This window comes from Hypanus sabinus, chromosome 28, assembly GCF_030144855.1.
Source record: "Hypanus sabinus isolate sHypSab1 chromosome 28, sHypSab1.hap1, whole genome shotgun sequence".
In the NCBI taxonomy this organism is placed as follows: domain Eukaryota; kingdom Metazoa; phylum Chordata; class Chondrichthyes; order Myliobatiformes; family Dasyatidae; genus Hypanus; species Hypanus sabinus.
In genome coordinates, this window is record NC_082733.1 from 23,150,180 (window position 1) to 23,172,087 (window position 21,908).

Consider the following 21,908-nt stretch of genomic DNA (forward strand, 5'->3'; position numbering starts at 1 on the left):
TATCAGCCACTTTCCATTTTAGATACAATTAAACAGCAATGAATCAAGATTTATGTTTATTTAAGGTGTGTAAAAGGTTGCAGGTAACTGTATTGTTCATCAGTTTTAAGGGGAAGGGGACTTGTATTTTTGGTTCTTCAATGTAGAAAGAGACCCAATTATTACTCAACATACTTTCCCTTTAAACCATGAGACAGGTTCCATTTCCCAACAGCACTGGCAACAAGCAGAAGCATGCCAAAAATGTTAAACTCACATCCCTGCTGGCATACTGAGCTTTTTGAAAACCTTCCTCCCCATTCACTAGAAAGATGAAAACAACAGCTGATGATCCATCAGGGCCTCACTGGGGTCTCAGCTACAGGATTCATCCTTAATATGCACCTGCTGTTCTACTTCACACAGCATACAACAGGCACAGTGAGCTGGCAGGTTATTGTGTACCAGGAGCCGAAAGATATGACATAGCGCAAATGCCTGGTGGAGGTTTAGAAGTTCTACTCAGTGTACACATTACTGGCCTTGCAATAAACGCAAAGCTCCTATCTTATTCAACACATATTTGAAACTGTCATTTAAGTACAGCAAATGTTTAGGAAAGGACTTCTGATCATTTACTGTGATATGTTTATCCAGTAGCAATTGTGTAATAATGAATGTAGGCAGAGAATAAATTGAAATAATGCCTACACCTAATCAAGAATGATTTGTCAACTCTACAATATTAATATAATTCTAGTATTATTGGGGCATAAAATTACTAGCATAGTTAATTTATATAGACATGCAAAGCAGATCATAATACATGTACAAAAGACTCTGGAGTGAAATTGAAGTGAAGACAGACATATATTTAGTTCCTCTCATCACTACTGGATATCCCAAAGCACTCTGCAGCTAATAAAGTTATATAAAAAATGGCAGCTAATTTGCACACAGTAATATCTCACAACAGCAACATGCTAATCCTCTTTTCATGCAGTTTGGTTAAAATAAATCATTGGTCAGGGTGATGCCTCCTAATCTTTTCAAAATAATACCAGGATTTTGCACATCCACCTAACAAAGCAGGGGGAAACTCTGGTTACCAATTCCTTCAAAACAACATATCCTGATCCTAAAGAATTTCCATAGTGCTGTACTATTTTGGTCTAATTTAAGTCTCTGAAGTAAGAAACAGTCTGATAAATTCCGATTAAGCCATGTTGGCCATTGCCATTTATGGTGTTACTCTACCAGTGCTTAACCACATTCTGAATTATGTGCATTTTGCTGTTGGCTTCAAATTTTTGATCACCTTGTCAAGCTTAGGTATAAATGCAAGAATATCCTTGTCCTTGTTTCAGTGCCCTCAAACCTCATCCTCTTTACCCCTCAGATAAGCTCAGACTTCAAAAATATAGGGTGTTAAGTTGCATTTTGCAAAATTGGCTTGCACTAACAATTGGAACATTTTAGAGACTTCAGACCGAATACTCACATTTGTTCAATTTAGCAATGCAAAACTTAAAGGTCTTCGCTATTTGACATTTGCAAAGTATAGAACAGGATTAAACACTTCAGAATAGATTTATTGTTGCTTAGGTATTATTGAATAATCACTAAGCAATTGGAATATACATGTTAAGACTCCAAGTGCCAATCTTTAAACAGTGCTGATCTGCTAAATGTCGCTTTGTAGATAGTCTAATTTTAGATCTTGCACCATCTGCTGCACATCTCAAAAAGTGCTAATCTTCATGAATAGTTTCTTACATTATTTCTTTAATGATCATACAGTGCCAAATAGGTTATATCAAGTCCTCTGATATAGGTGGACATTCTGACCAGAGCATATACATACCATGCCCAGTGTTGGCCTCATTCAGGTATGCTAGTTTGAGAGATTGAATGTTAGATGTCATGAAGCTGCTCCCTCTGCCTGGACTGGTGACATACGCTCAGGTTAAGCATTCAGCTATTGAAGACTTAAATTAGAAATCCTGAATTGGAAATATACTCAATGGCCACTTTATTAGGAACCTTCCGCTTCTAGGTTTGATGTGCTGTGCATTCAGAGATGCTCTTCTGCACAGTTCTGCTGAAATGCGTGATTATTTGAGTTACTGTTGCCTTCCTGTCAGCTTGAATCAGTTTGGCCATTCTCCTCTGTCCTCTCACCTTAACAACGTGTTCTCACCCACTGAACCGTCATTCACTGGATTTCTTTTTTGTTTTTTTGCACACCATTCTCTGTAAACTCTCGAGACTGTTATGCATGAAAATCCCAGGGGATCAGCAGTTTCTGACATACTCAAACCACCACGTCTGGCACCAATCATTCTACGGTCAAAGTCACTTTGATCACATTACTTACGCATTTCACACTTTGGTCTGAACAACAACTGAACCCCTTGTCTGCATGTCTTTATGCATTGAGTTGCTGCCACATGATTTCCCAAGAATAAATCTCCAATAACAAGCAGGTGTAAAGATGTCCCTAATAAACTGGCCACTGAGTGTATATCCTCAGTGCTTCATTATTGACTGGTCTAATTCCTAGAACACCCTGTCCAACAGCATTTTAGGGGTAGATGTACCAGAAAGGTGGTAGTTCAGGTCAACAGCTCACCATCATCTTCTCAAAAGACAACTAATGTTGGGCCAGTGACTTTTTCAATTTATGCAGAAACAGGCTTTCCCACCATTTGTGGAGTTAGACATGGAGTTGCTACCAACATCCCTACCCTTTATCCATTACATAATATGACCTTGGAAATACATAAATACCTTGGAAATGGAGCTTTGAAATCTTCTACACATTTCATGTCTAGTATTTTGCAATACGTAGGGTGTGATAATACAAAAATTGCACTAAATTTAGTATAAAAATTATTGTAAGTAGGGAAACTGTTAATCTCTGTATTATGGAATTTCACACAGAAACTGTAAATAACTTAGCAAGATGTGTGCACAGATCTTCCCGATTCAATGAATAACATAACAATTCAATACAAGATCCAAGCAGTAACAAGTTAAAGCCATTTGTCTTCATCAGTAACAAACTTAACCTTCCCAGTTCTGTAGTATCCTGCTGTACTTTGTTTACTTTAGAGTTGTAGGTTACAGAGTCACCCAGCATGAAAACAGGTCCTTCAGCCCATCTGGTTCATGCCAATCTAGATACCCCATCCACTTTAGTGCCACGCAACAGTGCTTGGCCCGTGACTTTCTAAACCTTTCCAATCCATGGGCCTGTCTAACTGCCTCTTATAAGTTGTTGGGTCAGGTGAAGTGGTTTGCTATTGTATGCGCAAAATAGCAGTGGGCTACGTCAAAATTAAATCTTGTTTACCAAGTTACTGAGTGAAAGATTCATTACAAGATGTGATATTGATAACCAGCCTGCCATTTTCTTTAAGTTTAAAGAGACACGAGCAATGATAAAATAATGAGTGTCCCTGTCAATGGGAACCCCTCCAGAATAATTTTGTAGGTTATATCTCTACCCAAAAAAACTCTACAATGTAAAACTAGACTGAAATATCTCTACAAAAAAACATTTATTATCACACATTTATTAAAAGCAACATTTCTCAGTGTCTCATTGACTGCCACTCAAGATTATATGAAGTAGTTAAAGGAACGAGACGATTCCACACTATCTTATATGCGAGAGCAAAAAGTCAGACAGCAGCTAGTTTTAAATCTCGTTCTCCCCTGCATTTTGCAGTACTGTACCATCAAAATTATCACAACAATGATTTTCCAATTTCAGTGATTTCAAGCTCAACAAAACTTTAAGTATTAAGTCAAGAACAGATTCTATGCTTACCCACAGGGCTAGTACCCGCACCATTTGGCATTGTAAGGTCACCCATCATTCCACCTAAAAGAAAACAAAAGTGAGATCCAATCTTTAAACAGAGGCAGATGTTAGCAGCATATACATACACATACACACACGCCCTCTCTCACTCTTCCGGGTGGAACATCAAGATAATTTCTATTTACTTACAGCATGAAATATGGCTTCTTCACCATAAATCAATTCTTTCTGAAAATCAGAATGCTTATTTTTCAAGCTATCTATTAAACAGATCATTTGAATGGGTTAATATCTAAAACTATATAGAACCAATGATTACTAGAATATTTACAATAAAATTACAGATTATTAGCTCAGAAACTAGTTATACGTCAAGGTACATTATATAGAATGTACATTATAAAGCAACATTAGTTACTGTAGTATGGAAATTGATTCCATAAAACATCATGATGACTTTCTATTTAATGTGTATGTAATAGTTAGCAAGTAATCTTTTACTTTTCAGATTGCATTACGTAACATTATACATCTCAAAGAATGTGATTAGCTTTTCTCACTCAATTTAAAACTAATATGAAGCTGATAGAAACACCTGGAGATACAATTTAAAAATTTCATGTCTTATTTATAAAGAAACAAGGTTCTCAGGGTGCATAGTCAATATATTTCTTTTGATTAGCAGCTATGGGAGTGAAGGAAGTGGAATAATCAGTATATACATACATCTTAAATTTAATGCTACATCTTAAAGACCCGAACTGAACATACTGCAATTGCCGTAGCTCTACACTTGTGTCTGCGATAATGAGAGCTACCAACTAACCTCAGTGAAAGAGCAACACAAATAGGTATTGTACAAAATAAAAGTAGGACTAAAATTTTTGCCAGACTGATAACCGGCCCTGTACAAATTCTTAATATAGGTGGCAACAAATTATAAAGACCTCTGTTAAAATTCAAGATGAAATAACTTCATAAACATGTGCATACTCCAATACCACTGAGCAAATTCAAACCCCTTTTGAAAACAGATTGTTGTGATAAACTTGCTCAATCCTTTCAGTTCTGAATGCTGCCTCAATTCCAAATTTTTATTTGAAGGACTAAAGAATAGGGGAATGTTTTCTCAGATTTCTACATGTATGCTGATGCTTTTACAACAAATTTGATATTGTTCCATATGTGCTGCTTGACCTGCTGAGTTCCATGTATGTGTGTGAGTTCCTTTTACAACAAAATTTTATTTAAACCAGCTATTTTGAGTCTTCAGATTTATCAATTGAAAACAGCAGCTTAAACAGCAAAAGGCAGAAATTTAAAGGCCAGATCAGAGATTCCAGGGTGTACCAACCACATTGGCTGGAAATATGCATGTGTGGTGTGCTAATTTTCTGCTAAATGCTACCAAAGCAAAAGGCTCCTAGTTTGAAAGTACACAAGTGGAAAATGTCCGTATAGCATTATTTGGAAAAAAAAACGTAAACTACTATGAAACACTTAGATGAGTTGAAAGATAGTAAGTCAGTAAGTTACTCTAGTTTATAGTGGCTTTCTCATTTATAGAACAGCAAGCTCCCACAGCAAAAGGTTACGCCAACATACAGCATCCAACTGACAGTCCTTCTGTTTTCTTCATAGCAGTATCATTACAATGGAAAGACAGGTACCTGCATTACCAGTGCTCGGAGGTCTCTGTGGGGCACCTGGTGACATAACATTTCTGGGCAGTGTAGCCTGGGGTGGCGAAAGCATGTTGGTATCTGTTATAGATGTGGTTACCAATGAATGAGTTACAAGAGAGCTTCCTGGGTGACTGTAAGTTAACGTGTTTGGATTGCTCACAGGAATTGCAACTGGCATTGCAAAGTTTTGAGGTTGCAAACCAGGCTAAAAAGAAATTAAAGAAAATTGAATTACTCCACAGTTAACAGTTTCATGAACAGAAGTATTCAACATAATACGTATTAAATTTTTAGAACCAAATCCACATTTCCTAAAGTGGTACAGCTAGTACTAATCTCCCATTTGTCAAGCACAATATACAACCTTGAACACAAACACAAATTATTATATTCAGTTGTCCAGCCTTTCAAGGACCATTACCATTTCCATACTCCAAAATAATTGTGATAAATAAAGTTCAGTTTATTTTGTTCAATTTCTATAAAGTGTCTTTGTGTGCTTAGTGGCTTTAAATATTTCAATATATACGTTGTTGCTATCTCACACCTCATTAAACTGGAATTAAAGGGATATTGTCTAACATCGACTATACTTTCACATCGAAAGCAATTTTCTAAGCTCTCATGTCACAATGAAACAGATGTGAGAATAAACCCATGAGTTTGCAATTTTCTCTGGTGAATGAACAGCTGGACTTTCAGTAAAAATGCTGGATGTCTACTAGTTATCTTATGCACGTGAAGGTAATGTAATTATTAATGTTTCTTCCTTTAAAATCACCTTGGACGATTTTGCAATATCCAAATATCTAAGCTTTTTGAATATCTAAATATTTAATCATTTAATACTGATCCAAAGAGGACATGGGTAATTGTCTAACTTAATGAATCACTGGTGACCATGCAATAGCATATAGACCAAGCAATTCATACTGCCGAAATTAAAGATCACAGTATTTACTGTACTATTTATCAGGAACTCTATAATACATGCCTAAAATATCTTTGATAAGATTGCTAAGCTTGTTAAATATAGAATTCTAATTTCCAATTTGGTGTCTGTGCGATTCGGGACTTGGAAGCACTTTTTTTTTCCAGTTTTGGTGTTATCTATTTCCAAGTACAATCAGCGCAAAGGTACAGATTATGCAAACTCAGTTCAGTGCTAAAAACGTAATCCTCCAAAGTAGAATTATTTTTTTATGAGCCAGTGCAACATGAAATTATGCATCAGCATAAATGAATAGAAAATATAAAAATTAGTTAGCTTTTATGTAAATACATCATTGCAACTTCACCACAGCTAAGAATATTTCTCAAGCACCACAATTATAAAGGAAAATAGTAAAATTCTAGGTCAGGTAATAAAACAGGAATTCTGTAATAATAATAAGATTCATACTGTACTGTGGCAAAGTTATTAATAAGTGACATTTATATTCAAAATTGATATTTTTCAAAATGTAAAGTTTCCAGGGAACCATGGAAAAATTAAATTTACAAATCATCAACTGGAGCAAAATAACAGCCATTAAAGGAAAATCACAAAGCTATATTGGACATCAAATTTTATTTGACCGGTTTTTACAGTAGAGATGCAGCAAGCTTCCTTGATTTTAACACAATCTGGAATAAAATATGAACTGGATATGAAATTCCAGATTAGAAGTAGCCTACAAGCACAATTATTATTCTGGGTCCAAGTTTCGAATTCCAAAATTCTTGCGTTGAACCATCTTACTATAAAATAACCCAGTACATTTTAGGATGCACATAGAAATAAAGATTCAAAAGGTAAAGCAGTGCACCATAAAACTGAAAAATTATACTTTGGCGAACTGGAACTAATCTGTTTGCTTACTTGCTTGTAACATTTTTAGATTCCATTCTGCAATCAGCCGCAGATCATTTAAAGGCCGGAAACATGAAGCTAACATTTAAAAACTGACAGATGCCCCAGAAAGTATGTCTAAACTTATGTAATTACAGTTATGAACTGTGTGTTGTGGTAACATTCCTATTGCACTCTTTCATATTGAATGATACTAAATAAAACTTTAAAGATTTACTAGTCAGAAAACACCCACCCACACGTATCTGGAAAACTAACGTTATAAATCAGTGCAACTCAGCATCTGCGGGTCGTTGGTATAATTTCCACACAGAGCCCTCAGATACTTGGGAAGAAAGGTCTTTGGGGATGCATTAGAGATCATTACCTGCTGGCTTTACTCACATCCGCCTCTGGGTTGTCAATGACACTTAAGTGTAGAGGTGGGCGCAGTGGTCAACACTCCCCCATATGCTTAAGGCTAGTGACCAATGAAAATCTCCCCTCACACTCTCCTGAGAAAGGCAGTCACACTGGGGCGCAATTTTGCACGCAAACACCTGGGTCTGATTGTTTATTCCTCACATGCAAACCAGGCGGGGCATGTTAACAGCTCTTACAGCTGTGCCCAATCACATCCTCATTCACAAGCCTAGAAAGGTTAGTAGATTTCAAAACCTTGCAGCTATTTTTTTCACACATGCTGAGAATGATGTTCACTCCATGTCTAAGGATTCACTAATTCAGAAAGGACCGGGGGGAGGGTGGAATTTCGGACCTTCCTAGTTTCCTGCACTCTGATGCAAAGTAAATGGATCCACTGTGGAACACAAGGAAAATACATGACAGGAAAAATTACTGGGGAAAGGGATTGCTTCAGGAGACTTAATTGGCTGAAAAGACTTCTGTGACAATAAGGAAATATCAAAGAAACTGTCATCCAAGGTTACACCTGGTTACATCCAAGGTACACTTACAAACCTGTAAGAAATCTCCTTTGCAGTTCACTACATTGGCTCAAGCATTGTTTGTGTGGCTAATAGCAAGAAGGGGATAGTCTGGTGTATTGAGCAAAGATTAATTCAGAAAACTGGGAGGTAATGCTTGTGAGGAGGAGCAATGAGGGAAGGGAAGGGAATGAGTGACAATAGGGGAGAATACAAAATGACGTGTATGATATTTTGCATTATTCTCTGAGGTACAGAAGACAAGGAATAGCACAAGGAGGTTATAAAAAGGGGCAAAGAGATTATTAAACTGCATGCTCAGCGGGCTAGATCACAGGTTGAGTGTTGTGTGGAGATCTGGTCACCAATGTGACAGGAAACGTGTGACTGAAGAAATGTGTGTAGGAGGTTGACGACGTTGCCAGGAAAAGAAGTTTGAACTCTGAACTTTGAGATTGGATGAACTGGCATCATTTTCTTTGGAACAGAGGAGGATGAGGAAAATAAAACAGGGTTGTTCAAATTTATGAGGAACCTGAATAAAAAAAATAGGAAATATTGATTTCCACTTGCAGAAGGGGACAAAATCTGAAGGGGTGGTGGTGGTGGATTTAAAGAAATTGATAGGAGGATTGAAGAAAAGGATTTTCCTTTCATCAGAGGGGGTAGGTATGGTTCTAGAATTTACTGCTTAAAAGGGCAGTCAAGGCAGAAATTCTCAACACATTTAAACTTGTGGGGTAGTTATCTAAAAGGCTGAGCACTGGTGCTGGGTGACAGCATCATTTACTTATTTATCTAGAGATACTGCACAGTAACAGGCCCTCCCAGCCCAATGGGAACATGCCACTCAATTAGACTCATGTGACCAATTAACCCACTAACCTTTGGAAAGTGGCATCAAACTGAAGCACCTGGAGGAAACCCATGCAGTCATGGGATAGAACATACAAACAAACCCCTTACAGACAGTGGTGGAATTGAACCTGGGTCATAGGCACTAAAGCAGCATTACGCTAACCATTAAACTATCATGCATTATGGATAGTTTTTCTAAAAATATACAAGTGGCACGGACTTGGTGGGTCAAATAGACTCCTCCTGTGTGGAACAGCTTAGAACGCACACCATGCCCAGTGCAAACGTTAAAGAAGATTATTTTGTTCTTTAATTCACGCACACACCGCATTATCATGTGTCAGGGTGATGATGAGATGGAAGTCTTAATAATGCTCAAGGCATGCAATAACTAAAATTTCAAACAATGATAAGGTGATTCTAGGTGGCTTAAGTTAGTTCTAAATCAGCCTCTGAGATTAGGTACACGTTTTGCAAGTTAGGTGTTATGCTGTGTTATGTTATGTTATGCTTCACCACGTTCAGTGATCTTCATGCAGCCTTCTTCAGTCATAGAGCAGGCAATAATGTAGCAAGGAAATCAAAGTCTTCTCAAGCAAGGGCACCACGTGCCAAAATCTACTTACTGCGAGTTTGTGATTCCTCATCATGTTATCAAACTCTTCATTTATTTTTTTATATTTTTCCTCTGTGTGGGGGGTGAGCACGTATGAGGAGTCAGGCTCCGGACTGTCGCAACCTCTGTGTTCTTTCTTGTTAAGCGCCTAGCAGATTTAAAGAATCAACACAAAGAATACCAGATGAAGGTACTTACACCATATCGCTTGAACATTACATCATTATCTTCATTAATCTTTCTGTATTTGTCCTCCATGAGCGGACTGTGCTCAAAAGAATCATCTGGGTCTGGGCTATCACAGTCATTATGTCCTTTCTTTCTTAAGGTCTGAAATACAATTGGAAAATTCACACAAAACTACAAACCTGCTGTGATAATAACTGTTCACTGATAGTTTAATAAGTAATGATGCCCTCTCCCACCACCACCACCACAAAGCTTACTGGGGTGCAAAAATCAGGCTTGATAGCTTCTACATTTTGGGCGTCACTCAAAACAGCATGACTCCATATTGGCACATACTGTGGATGCACACACTTCCATCAGAGAAAACCCTAGACTCAATGTGAGCACACATACATCAGAAATATGAAAGGAAAGCACATCATTCTCTCTACAAGACAGATGTCATACCGACACTGCCATTCTGGCACTCTAGCTAACACTCAATCAACTAGTCAGGTATCAGGCATCAGGAAGGAGACCCCAGCACCGTTACTTCAGTGGATTCTCAACCCCCTTTCATATTAGTTGCTAGTTGATTTCTTCTGGTTCGTGCTATGGTTTCACAGATGGCGATTTCATTATAGTTCATGCAAGTTTATAAAGCCTACAGGGATTGCTAGAACAGGTGCTATAGATTAGTTTTCCTGTCTTCAGAACCTGCATAATCACTAATTCCCAAATTTGAGGTATCTTACTGGGCACTCCTGTTAGAACGGAGCATGTCTTTGAGAATGAGTGGAAGGCATGGAGAGCAGAATTAGCAGCCAAATGAGAACATGCTCTTGGGGGGGGGTGGGGGGGAGAAAGGGAAGGTGAGATGTGGGAGGGGGAGAGGGGAAGGAGTGAAGGGGGGAGGAGAGAGAGAGAGGGGGGAGGAAGAGAGAGAGAGAGGGAGGGAGGAGGAGGAGGAAAGAGAGAGAGAGAGAGATACACACACCCCCGGGGGAGGCAAAAGAGACTCAGAACAGGTGGGGGGAGGTTGAGAGACACAGACCAGCATGGGGGGGGGGGAGGAGAGCGAGAGAGACAGATCAGGATGGGGGGGGGTATCCAAGAGACACAGACCGGGGTGGGGGGCAAGAGAGACAGACCTGGGGGTGCATGAAAGGGGAGAGTGGCAAGAGAGAGAGACATCAAGAAATTACGGCCTACTGTTTATTTTAGGGGTGATTCTCCTGTGTGAAACCCTATAAGGATCAATGTGCACCCTTGCAGAAAGGCATCTTAATAAAATCAAACTGTAAACTAGTTTGAATGTAACTAAGCTTTAAATGGTGTGAGGAAGGTGCAACCTTTGGATCTTCTGCTCATGTGTTGGATTTGCCAGCTGTGCGGAGGAATCTGTACAAGGGAGCAGAACAAGATGACAAAATGGCTGCATGGCCAGTGAACATCTTCACAAATCTGCAATGAAACCCAGAAGTCGTTCTCTTTAACCTAAATAAGCATGACAATAGCAACACACCTTACACAAATGATGCAGGCTATTACATATGGTTACAAGCCAATTACTTGCATCAAAAATGTAATGATGCATAGAGGTAGAGTATTAGGTGCTTATGAGTTAAAGGAAAATAATCTTATCAGAGCAAGACACACAAAATGCTGGAGGAACTCAGTATTTCCAGCATTTATAGACTTTCTTGTGTTAATAATCTTACCATACAAGCAGCTTTAATTTTTTAATTGCACAAGTTTGTCTTCAGAGGTAGAGATAGATAAGCAGCTTTAACTAATTGCATTTATTTGGAATGTATCCATTCCTGAGCTCTTCACCAGAATGCTATCATACAGTAACTGACAACTGAAATAAATATCAGGGCTGGCATGCAAAAGTTTAGTTGGTCCTGAGGGTAGATTTTGGGGAGGACCTCAGTGAGGAAAAAGAACAGATACGAGGAGATTCAGGAAAATATTCAAATATTAGGATCTTAACTGCTGAAGGAACAGCTCCAGTGATGCAGCAATTAAAATCAAAATGCTCAAAAGAGCCAAATTGAGGAAATAATTTCTCAGAGACTTATAGGGCTAGAGAAAATGATGCAATGGGGAGAAGGCAACAAAGAGACTTGGGAAAAAAAACTGAGAACTTTAAAGTTTGAGTTAATGTAACTCAAAAAAAAAAGACAGATGAATGAGACCATAAAACATAGAAACAGAATTAGGCCATTCTATCATGGCTGATTTATAATTCCTCTCAACTCCATTCTCTTGCCTTCTCCCTGTAACCTTTGACACCCTGACTAATCAAAAACCTATCAACCTCTGCTTTAAATATACTCAATGACTTGCCTCTACAGCTGTCTGTGGCAATGAATTCCACAGATTCACCACTTTTTCACTATTGAAACGTCTGCTCATCTCTGTTCTAAATGTATGCCCATCTATTCTAATGGTGCGCAATCTAGTCCTAGACTGAACAACTATAGGAAAAATCCTCTCCACATCTATTCTATCAATGCCTTTCAATATTGAATAGGTTTAAGATCCCCCTTCATTCTTTTAAGCTCCAGTGAGTACAATCCCAGAGCCATCAAATGCTCCTCTTTCATTCCTGGAATCATTCTCATGAACCTCCCCTGGACCTCGCCAATGCTAACTCATCTCTTCTTAGAGAAGAGGCCCAAAACTGCTCACAATGCTCCAAGTGTGGTCTGAGCAATGTCTTAAAAAACCTCAGCATTACATCCTTGCTTTTATATTCTAGGCCTCTCGAATTGAATGCTAACATTGCATATTATCCTTGCATTGCATATTATCCTGCATGTTATCCTTTAGGGAATCCTGCGCAAGGACTCTGAAGTCCTTTTGATTTTGAATTTTCTCCTCGTTTAGAAAATAGTTTATCCTTTCTATCAAAGTGCATGCCCATACATTTCCCTATACTATATTCCATCTGTCACTTCTTTGCCCATTCTCCAAATCTGTCTCAGTCATTCAGCAGACTCCTGCTTTATGAACACTACCTGCCCCCTCCACCTATCTTCATATTGTCCACAAACTTGACCACAAAGTCATTAATTCTGTCATCCAAATCATCGACATATTGTACAGCATGAACTGAATCAGACACTGGCAGGAGTTTTCAATTACCTCAAATATATGGAATAGAGAATGTGAAAGGCTATACAGCATGCTTTGGAATAATCAAATCCGGAAATAGGAAAGGAAGGGATAAAAGTTTCAACAACAGACTAGCTGGGCTAATTTTAGAAAAATAAAGTGTCCTTACTGCTGGCAAGGATTTGTGGATGGAAGCTTATTTTGGAGTCAAATGAGATTGTATATAGTCAGAGAGTTTCAGATGGTTGCCAGGATTAGGAATGGAGTTAACAGTTTGAGGACAGAATGCACAGCAGGTACTAAAGAAAACAACTTCATTGATCATCCATCAGTTAAATCAGGTATATCATGATCAATGGAACTAAATAGTAAATGTACTACATCACAGGCAACTGATGTTACTGCCCGCAACAAACCACAAGAAGCCTTCTGTACCAATGTTACATTAAATTTAGGAATGCAAATCATAACCAAACTACACAAGCTAAGGTCTAATGGCTGCTGGGAACTTCCAATCCTCTCCGGCCTCCCCAGGGCCGGAAAAAAGAGAATGTTTACATGTGTATATGCCCATAAACGCCCTGAAGCAGGGGTTCCCAACCTTTTTTTTTTGCCGTGGACCAATACCATTATGTTAGGGGTCCGTGGACCTCAGGTTGGGAACCCCTGCTCTAAAGTAGTGGGGAGAACCTTGGGGTAAAAGTCCAGGCGCTGTAACAAATCGAACAATTCCATGCTTATTCTCACAGTTGCTAGTTAAATTATGTTATCCATAAAACTTTACCCTAGTTTTCAGGTTAGTTTCTTTATTGTCCATAATACACACAACATGCTCATTTTTATACATTTTGATATAAATTAATAATCTGTTAATGAGGTCCACAGCCTACCACAATATTAATATTAAAGATGCTTAACAATTTATTACAGTATAAATATTGTCGTACCTCTTTAAGAAAGCACCACACTGCCAGATCAGTGTTCTTGCTGAGACTGACAAATTCCAAATAAGAATTTGATGCGACAATGTATTAAGCAGGAAATGGAAAAGTAACTTGCGCATCACTCGAGCGTTTGCAAAGCCTGCAGTGTATTTTTCAAATTCATCTGATGTGCCAAATGGAAAATCCACTCCACTTCTCTCTTGATGAGCACTTTGTGACTTGATCTTTTCCCCAACAATATGGGAGCTGGAATTTCCCATGTTAGGTTGGATCATGATGGATCCATACCAATGGCTGGACTCACCCATTCGAGGCGAGGGCCCCTCATCCGGACCAAAGGAAAGACAATCATACTGACCCAACTTACCCTGGAGACAATAGGCAAGGGATCAAGATGCAAACCAGTGTGGTGCCATTTCTGCCATGCCCCTGACTGGTTAAGTTTGGGGTGAAACTTTGACTTTTGTCAAAGGCTTAATTTATTTTCAAGTAACTTATTTAAAAACAATTAATAACATGAATATTTCAAAAGCGATAACTAAAATGAAATAATTAAAAACAATCTTCCCCATTCCTCCTATTTTGCAAGCTGAAAATCCTGAATGAAATGACTGCTTGTGTACATCCCACCCAGGAAGAGCTACCAGACGATACTGGGTAATGATTCCCCAGTGTAATGTTTGGAAACCTGGTCTCCATGTGGAATGGGAAGGAGGGATGAATGCAGCACCACCTGTGACAGAGCAAGTGCAACTTAGTGGATTCACTCCAGTTGGGATTTATTTTTGTTGGAATAGCTGAAAGCCAGCAGTTCTCTTCTGAACCTCAGTAAAGTAGTATCCATTTTACGTTCTGATATCCTTTGGCGTGCTTCCAGACGTCCTCAAGATCTAAATGCCTTACCCGTCTCATTCCCTAATACCCTACGTCCCAGCCGTGGTGACTGAACAGGCAGAGAAGAGAACAGAGTGAAGGGGGTAAAAATAAACACTGAGTGCCAGAGTATGCATTATTGTCAATTCAGACAAAGACCGTCATGATTAATCTGGCCGTGGAAATGGCTGAGCAACACTGAAATGGATTGCATGACTGCCAAAAGTAAAGGTCTCCTAATTTATTCCCCAGCAGCAGTCTCCTCAATCAACATTTTGGCAGATCTACAATCAAGATTTTGCTATAGATACTTGTCTGAGACAGCAACTGGCATTCATGGGTCAATATTTATAAAATGGTGGTCAGGCCAGTGTTTGACCCTGTACATATCAACAAAGCTTCCAATGCCAAGTTATTACGACTTAATATTCTGCCAACATGCTTAAAGCAACTGGCTGGAAGCATAAAATCAGCCATCTCTTGGCTCTTTGCCACAAAGGGCCCGGAGGGGAATCACTAGAGGTTAGAACCAAGCATCTTCCCTCTAAGATAAGCAGAATGGCATAAAGAAAGATTCATCAGCAGACTAGGTTACCTTCACTTAAGTAACAAGCTTTGGAGTAGAACAGGCAAACTCTGATTACTCTGGAAGGACTCAATATGTAGTTCTTTCATATCGTTCATTGAAATGTACGTAAGAAAGCAATTTCTTAGAATAGCAAATTCTGTGTTTTTTTAATAATTTTGCCTCAAATAGCAATAAAATTAAAAGGTACATGCAGTTTTCTAAAGTATTTTTATACAATACCACAGAATTATTACTCTTATACTGCCATAAGTTATTGGAAGACTGGTTTAAGTTAGTCCATTGCACTTATTGTCTGAAAGTCACACAAAAGACAAGTTATGAATGATAGCATGGTATTCACAAAGATGTCTCATTGTTTCTTAAATTTCAAAGACGTAAAACCACAAAGAGTTAGGACACACAGCAGCCCCCCCACCCCGCCCCATCAACTTCAACAAGGGTGAACCTAGGGCTCTGTGTATAGCTCACACAACTACACCCGACAAACCATATTGTCAAGTTCGCTGATGACACAACAGTGGTGGGGCTCATCACCAACAACAATGAGATGACATGCAAAGAGGTGGAAAAGCTTCAGCCCTGGCACCAGACAAATGACCTCTTTCTTAATGTCAACAAAATGAAGATGGTTATCAGCTTCAGAAGAAATAGCACCACTCACACCCTTTTTTTTAAAACATCGGCAGCTCGGCAGTGGAAACTACAAGCAATTTCTCACATCTCACACAACCTCGCAAGGTCCCAATACATATTGTACATAATCTCACCAACGTTGAGGACAAAGAGAGCTGTATTACGCACATGTACATTTATGTCCGTCTCCAGATACACCGTAGAGGACATCCAAACATGCTACATTACCGCTGATTACAGAAACTACATCGTGGCGGGCAGGCAGGCTCAACAATAGGCAGTTAAAACTACCCAATGCATCACCAGCACCAGCCTACCTGTCACTAAGGAAATATATACAGAAAGGTGATGAAAAACATTATGAAGGATCACACTCACCCTGCTCATGAACTCTTAGTCCCAATCCTATCAGGGAGGAGGCTATGTAGCATCCACGCCAGGACCACCAGACCTGAAAATCGGTTACTTTCCCTAAGCAGTAATGCTGAATAAAACATCTATCCATTAACCCACCCCTCCGTACCCCACTCTCCGACCAACAATATTTATCATTTCAGGTCAGAGGCATCTTATAAAGCATGTTTGATAAGCAACTACGCAGTTTGAATTTTTTTTTATATTAAGTTATATTCGACATAATTAACTCTACAATAAGAAGCTTGCAGTCACAACCAAATTGCAAAATTAGTGCAAAGTGCTTTGACTCCAAACCAACAGTGTAGTTAGTGTGTAAATGTTCTGGATTCTTGCATCAGGAGCTGATCTGACACCAGAAGGAAGCTCAGTACGACTCCCAAGAAGAGATTGCTCATCTGTTTTGCTTAAGACTCATCTTGGACCACGGCACCCAATTTACACTCCAAGATTAGCGCTGGTGAGAAGCTTTGTACAGACAATAAATTTGCAGAGTGTGAACTCACCCTTAGAGGAAGCATAATTAACACTAAAACAAATAGGAAAAGCAATGTTTCTTTGCATTTTCATGACTCATTTTATACTGATCCTCTAAACTGCATAGTGCTGAAAAATATCTACTCTTGTTGTTCCAAATAGGATTCCATTGCAGATTAAAGCAATCAAAATACTGAGTGGTCATCTCCTCAGCTTGGACTTTCAGTTTCTTATAACTGTTACTGGTAAGATGTGTTACAACTAGGAAAAAGATACCATCAGTTTTTTTTTTAAATTTTATCAACAAATGGACTGTGGGTTATTTGTAGGTTTAAATATATATGACCTCCTTTCCATCTAACTTCCTGTGTACTGACTTGAACAATTTATGCCTCAGTTTACTACGGACTTTTTTTTTTATTTTCAAGGTTTAATAAAAATGAGGCAGCATTAGACAATGATTGCCATTAATGTGTTCATGGAGTTGTCATACATAACTAGAGGTTTTGAAAACATCATATCTTGCAGAATTTAAACAAAGTTGAATGTCAGAAGGCAATAATATTTTCATTGAAACTGTACTAACACAAAGGCAGAACATGTTTTTAAAAATCAGACTCTCCTTCACCCTCTAATAGGACATGCAAGTAAAGGCTAGCAGGCCAGTTAAACAGTTAAAACTAGGAAGTCTGATCACAGAAGCTTATCAAAAACATCCCAATTTCTGGTTTATCCAAGCCGTTAACAACTGTGAAGAAATAGGTCAATGATGTTAACTTGGATTTTATTTAACAACAAGGAACAGGGATTCTTTCAGTTCAGGAAGCCTGAGATTTGCAGGATGCCGCAGCATGATGTATTTTCAGTATAACTTTGACCAGGATAAGCAAGAGTATTCTACCACATCACTACCAACTCTCCCTCCATTCAGTTGATTAAGCAAACTTGGAATGATCTACCCAATTTCTCAACTGGGTATGTTCGTGTTGCAGTTAAGTTTCTGAATTGGCACTTGTAGACACGGACTTTTGAATTGAAGACACAGCCAAGTTCAGTCCCAGTAGATGAGAAATCTAATTTAATTAAAGCTAGATCCTTAATAGTATGCATGAAATTTTCAGATGGTTGTAAAAAGGTGCCTTGGTTCACTTGTGTACTTTGCAGAGGGCAACTTATCATTCCATCTTGGCCTGGCCCATGTACAACTCTCAACTGTATATTTAGAAGGGCCTCCATCTTTCCAGGATTTTCAGATTTCCTTTGAAAATTAAAGGTTGATTTTAATTATCAAGTGACTTTATGCTCATAAACACGAATTGCAGGGTGTACAATTTATTGAACAATTGATGCAATATTGAAGTATTCCAATCACTATATAAAGTTTGGCTTCTATTCTGTTAGGTACAAATTTTAAGGTTTCACATAGCATCCTGAGTGAACTCCTGCTTGGTCTACAGTGCTGTGCAGAAAAAGAGCAGCGAACAGTAAAATGCTAAATCAATTCAATAGTTGGTGTGGCCATACTTTGCCTTTAAAACTGCATCAATTCTCTTAAACACACTGTTGTGCAGTTTTATATATTAAAATAAATCAGTTGGTAGGCTGTTCCACGCATTTTGGAGAACTTGCCACAGTTCTGCAGACTTTGGCAGTCTCGCTTGCTTTTGTCTCTCCAGGTATCCCAGACAGCCTCAATAATGTTGAGATCAGGGCTCTGAGGAGACCTTATCATCTGAAACCTTAAAAAAAAAACCTAGGGTGCACAGTGCTGTATATCAACAGCTCAGCAAATTGATGCCAGCTTCAGCAAGTTTCAGATAGTGGTCAAGATATTCCACCTCCTCTCAAAAGGAACAACTTACAATTACTCCCCAGATGCTGCTGCCAAGTTGACTCATTGCCCTGGTTGCAAGATGATATTTATATAGAGCACATTTCTAGCAGAGTTTTCTAGCAGAGATAGTCACTGTGAAAATGTAAGTGATGCTAAGCAAAGGGAGAAACATTGAAAATGGGATGGGAGAAGGTGCAGAAAAATTATAATAAATTTACTTCAATAGGTAGAAATTTCTGCCGAAGAAACCCATTGGCCAATGCTCCCTTCACTCCCCCATGTCCATTCCTCTCTTCCTCCCCTCCCCAACCTCTATTCTGCTCAGCAATATGGTTGTTATTTTCCTGAACCCACCATGGTAAGGACAGTCAGGCCCTGTTCCTCAATGTCCAGACATGAAAGAACAACTATGGAACTAGGGATGGAGATGCAGTAAGAGGTCAGTATCTGTTCTTCCTCATCTTCCCTGCTTTTCTATTTATCTGAAGTAAGATAGTGGAGCAGAAACCAACGCAGCCTGTCAGTCTTCCAATGTTATAAATCTGTCACAAAACTGAATCTAAACAAATTCCCTTCTGCTTTATTACCATTTTCCACCAGCTCAATTCTGTATCTATTCACACATTTTCATCACCTCTTATTGGTTTAATCAGATTAAATCTGTTTACTTTTTCTTCAGTTTTCCATTGCTTCTCTGATCAATTTTCACTCTTTTGCAGGAGGTGAATCATACTAATGTGTGATTCCTCACAGGGGGAAAAATATATCACATTGAAGCAGTCATTTCACACATGAGTCTGCACAGAAAGCACTGCTGGCATTTTTTTTCCTGATACTCACTGACACCATTACAACATGGATAAATCTCATCTTCACTTGATTCAAGTTGGTCAATATTTAACGATGACTCCAAAGATATCCAAGAAACTCTACATCACACATATTAAAGTTGTTCATTTGCATGGTAAAACATCTTTTCTCTCCTTCAACTAGGCATCAGGAGATGATTTACTAAGACTTCTTCAACAACACTTCCCAAAGACAGGAACCCTATGAATAAACTGAAAATAACAGCTAACTTGTGGGAATAGCACCACTTGTTAGTTCCCCTTCAGGATGCACAACATTCAAACTTGGAACATCTACCTCTATTATTACTGGGTCAAAATCCAGTAATTCCCTTTACCGTAGCACCACCAGGGCTTCTACACTATACAGTCTGCAGAGATTCAAGGAAACAGCTATCATCTCATGTCCAGACAGCACCCATACAAGCAAATGAATAATGTGTATTAGATATTAGAAATTATGGCCAGCATCTTGTTCATAAATCTAGGAACGGGAAACTTGTTCAGGGCATTTCCATACTACTACAAATGAGATCAACCAATGTAGTACTGACACAGCCTTTATGTCAAATTCAGCATTGCAGATAGAGGATGGCAGGTAAATGTGATTGCCCCATCAAACACAATTTAAAGGAGGTTAGAGAAAAAAGAGGAAGGGATCTTTAGGCGGTTAAAAAGAAAGCTGACTGGTATTTAAATGTAGGGAGCAATATAATGGATATATATACAGTACTGGTAGGAAGCTTACTGTTCTAATTGGAGAATCTCGGGCATACTCTTGGTGACTTTCTATCCTCCACTTAAAGCAGAGAAGAAATTCTGGGAGGCCCCCTGCAACTTTCTCTATATCGAGAGGAAACCTGTTAGATATTGAAAGGCCTAGATAGAGAGGAGGTGGAGAGGATGTTTCCGATAGTGGGGGAGTCTGGACCATAGGCACAGCCTTTGAATACAAGGACATCCCTTAGAACAGAGATGAGGGGAAATTCCTTTAGCCGGATGGTGGTGAATCTGTGGGATTCGTTTGCATGGACTGCTGTGGAAGTCAAGTCATTGGGTACATTTCAAAGTTCAAAGTAAAAGTTATTATCAGAGTATGTGCATACAACCCCGAGATTCTTTTTCCTGCAGGCATACTTAGTAAACCTATGAGACAGTAACTGTAAACTGTTTCAATGTACAAACAGTGCAAATGCAAACATAAATAAATAGCAATAACAAGATAAAGAGTCTTTAAAGTGAGACCGGTTCTGGGAACACTAATTAGTTCTTGATTTGTAAGGGCTCACGGATTATGGGGAGAAAGCAAGAGAATGGGGTTAAGAGGTTTAATAAATGAAGCATGATTGAGTAATGGAACTAACTCAATGGGCCAAATGGCCTATTCTGCTCCTATGTCTTAGGATCTTATCACCCCCCAGCTCCTCTATCTACATTTGACAAATTGGAGGCACTTGATATACATTTCCAAAGTGAATCCAGCCCTGCAGTAAACTAGACCAGCTACAATCCATGCTGGCATGGTTGACCTCTCCTTGGCATCTGATATGCCCATCTAATGACATCATTTTGCACAAAGAAGTCATTCCCATGATTAATGGCAATTATTAAATTAAATGTGTGCTCTAAAACTGAGACTTTTCACAGAGACTTTTCATTCTAAAATGACTAGATCCAACAATAAATTTGTAGTGACAGCAGTTAAAGTGCCCCACAAGTGTTGACTAGCCTGTGGAGCATTTCCAGCATTTATGGTTTTACTTTAGATTTCCAACACTGCAACCTTTGCCAAGCTGATGACTTGCAGTTGGGTGGTACCTCTCTTGATAATAATAGGCAATGAATGTACTGTAGAAGATCATGGAAGGGATGGGGTGGGCAGGCAGATGACTAACGTCGACCCCTACAATGACCTCTGGCCCCAACATTCACTCTCAACTCCATGGTAGTCTTTTACATGGCATCTCAATGGCCAACCAGGAAAAAGTCAACCAACATTGTATTGTTCCTCTTTGCAATGGCAAAGCAAGTGCTGTAAGGAATGATCCCAGTAAAATCTCACTCTATGATTCAAGGAAATAATCATCGATACGTTTTATATTACATTTTACATTTTATAAAAACAAGAAAGTCAGCAGATGCTGGATATCCAAAGTAACACACACAAAATGTTGGTGGAACTCAGCAGGTCAGGCAGTATCTATGGAAATAAATTAACAGTTGACTCTTTGGGCTGAGAACCTTCTTTAGGAATGAACAG

The 21,908-nt window shown here is 38.8% G+C and overlaps 1 protein-coding gene across 7 annotated transcripts in view; it reads right to left on the reverse strand.

Moving 5' to 3' along the window:
- The window catches only part of mef2aa (myocyte enhancer factor 2aa), a 193,673-nt gene that overhangs the window by 32,651 nt on the left and 139,114 nt on the right, over positions 1-21,908 (reverse strand). For 5 of the 7 annotated variants that reach the window (XM_059952709.1, XM_059952710.1, XM_059952707.1 and 2 more), the window contains 3 exons: positions 9,756-9,893; positions 5,479-5,698; positions 3,815-3,868 (listed from right to left, as the gene is read on the reverse strand). In XM_059952709.1, the coding sequence (XP_059808692.1) occupies positions 3,815-3,868; positions 5,479-5,698; positions 9,756-9,893 (412 nt within the window). Of the gene's footprint in view, positions 1-3,814; positions 3,869-5,478; positions 5,699-9,755; positions 9,894-9,943; positions 10,076-21,908 lie in introns of all 7 variants that reach the window. The other 2 variants (XM_059952713.1, XM_059952712.1) reach the window with 2 other exon arrangements.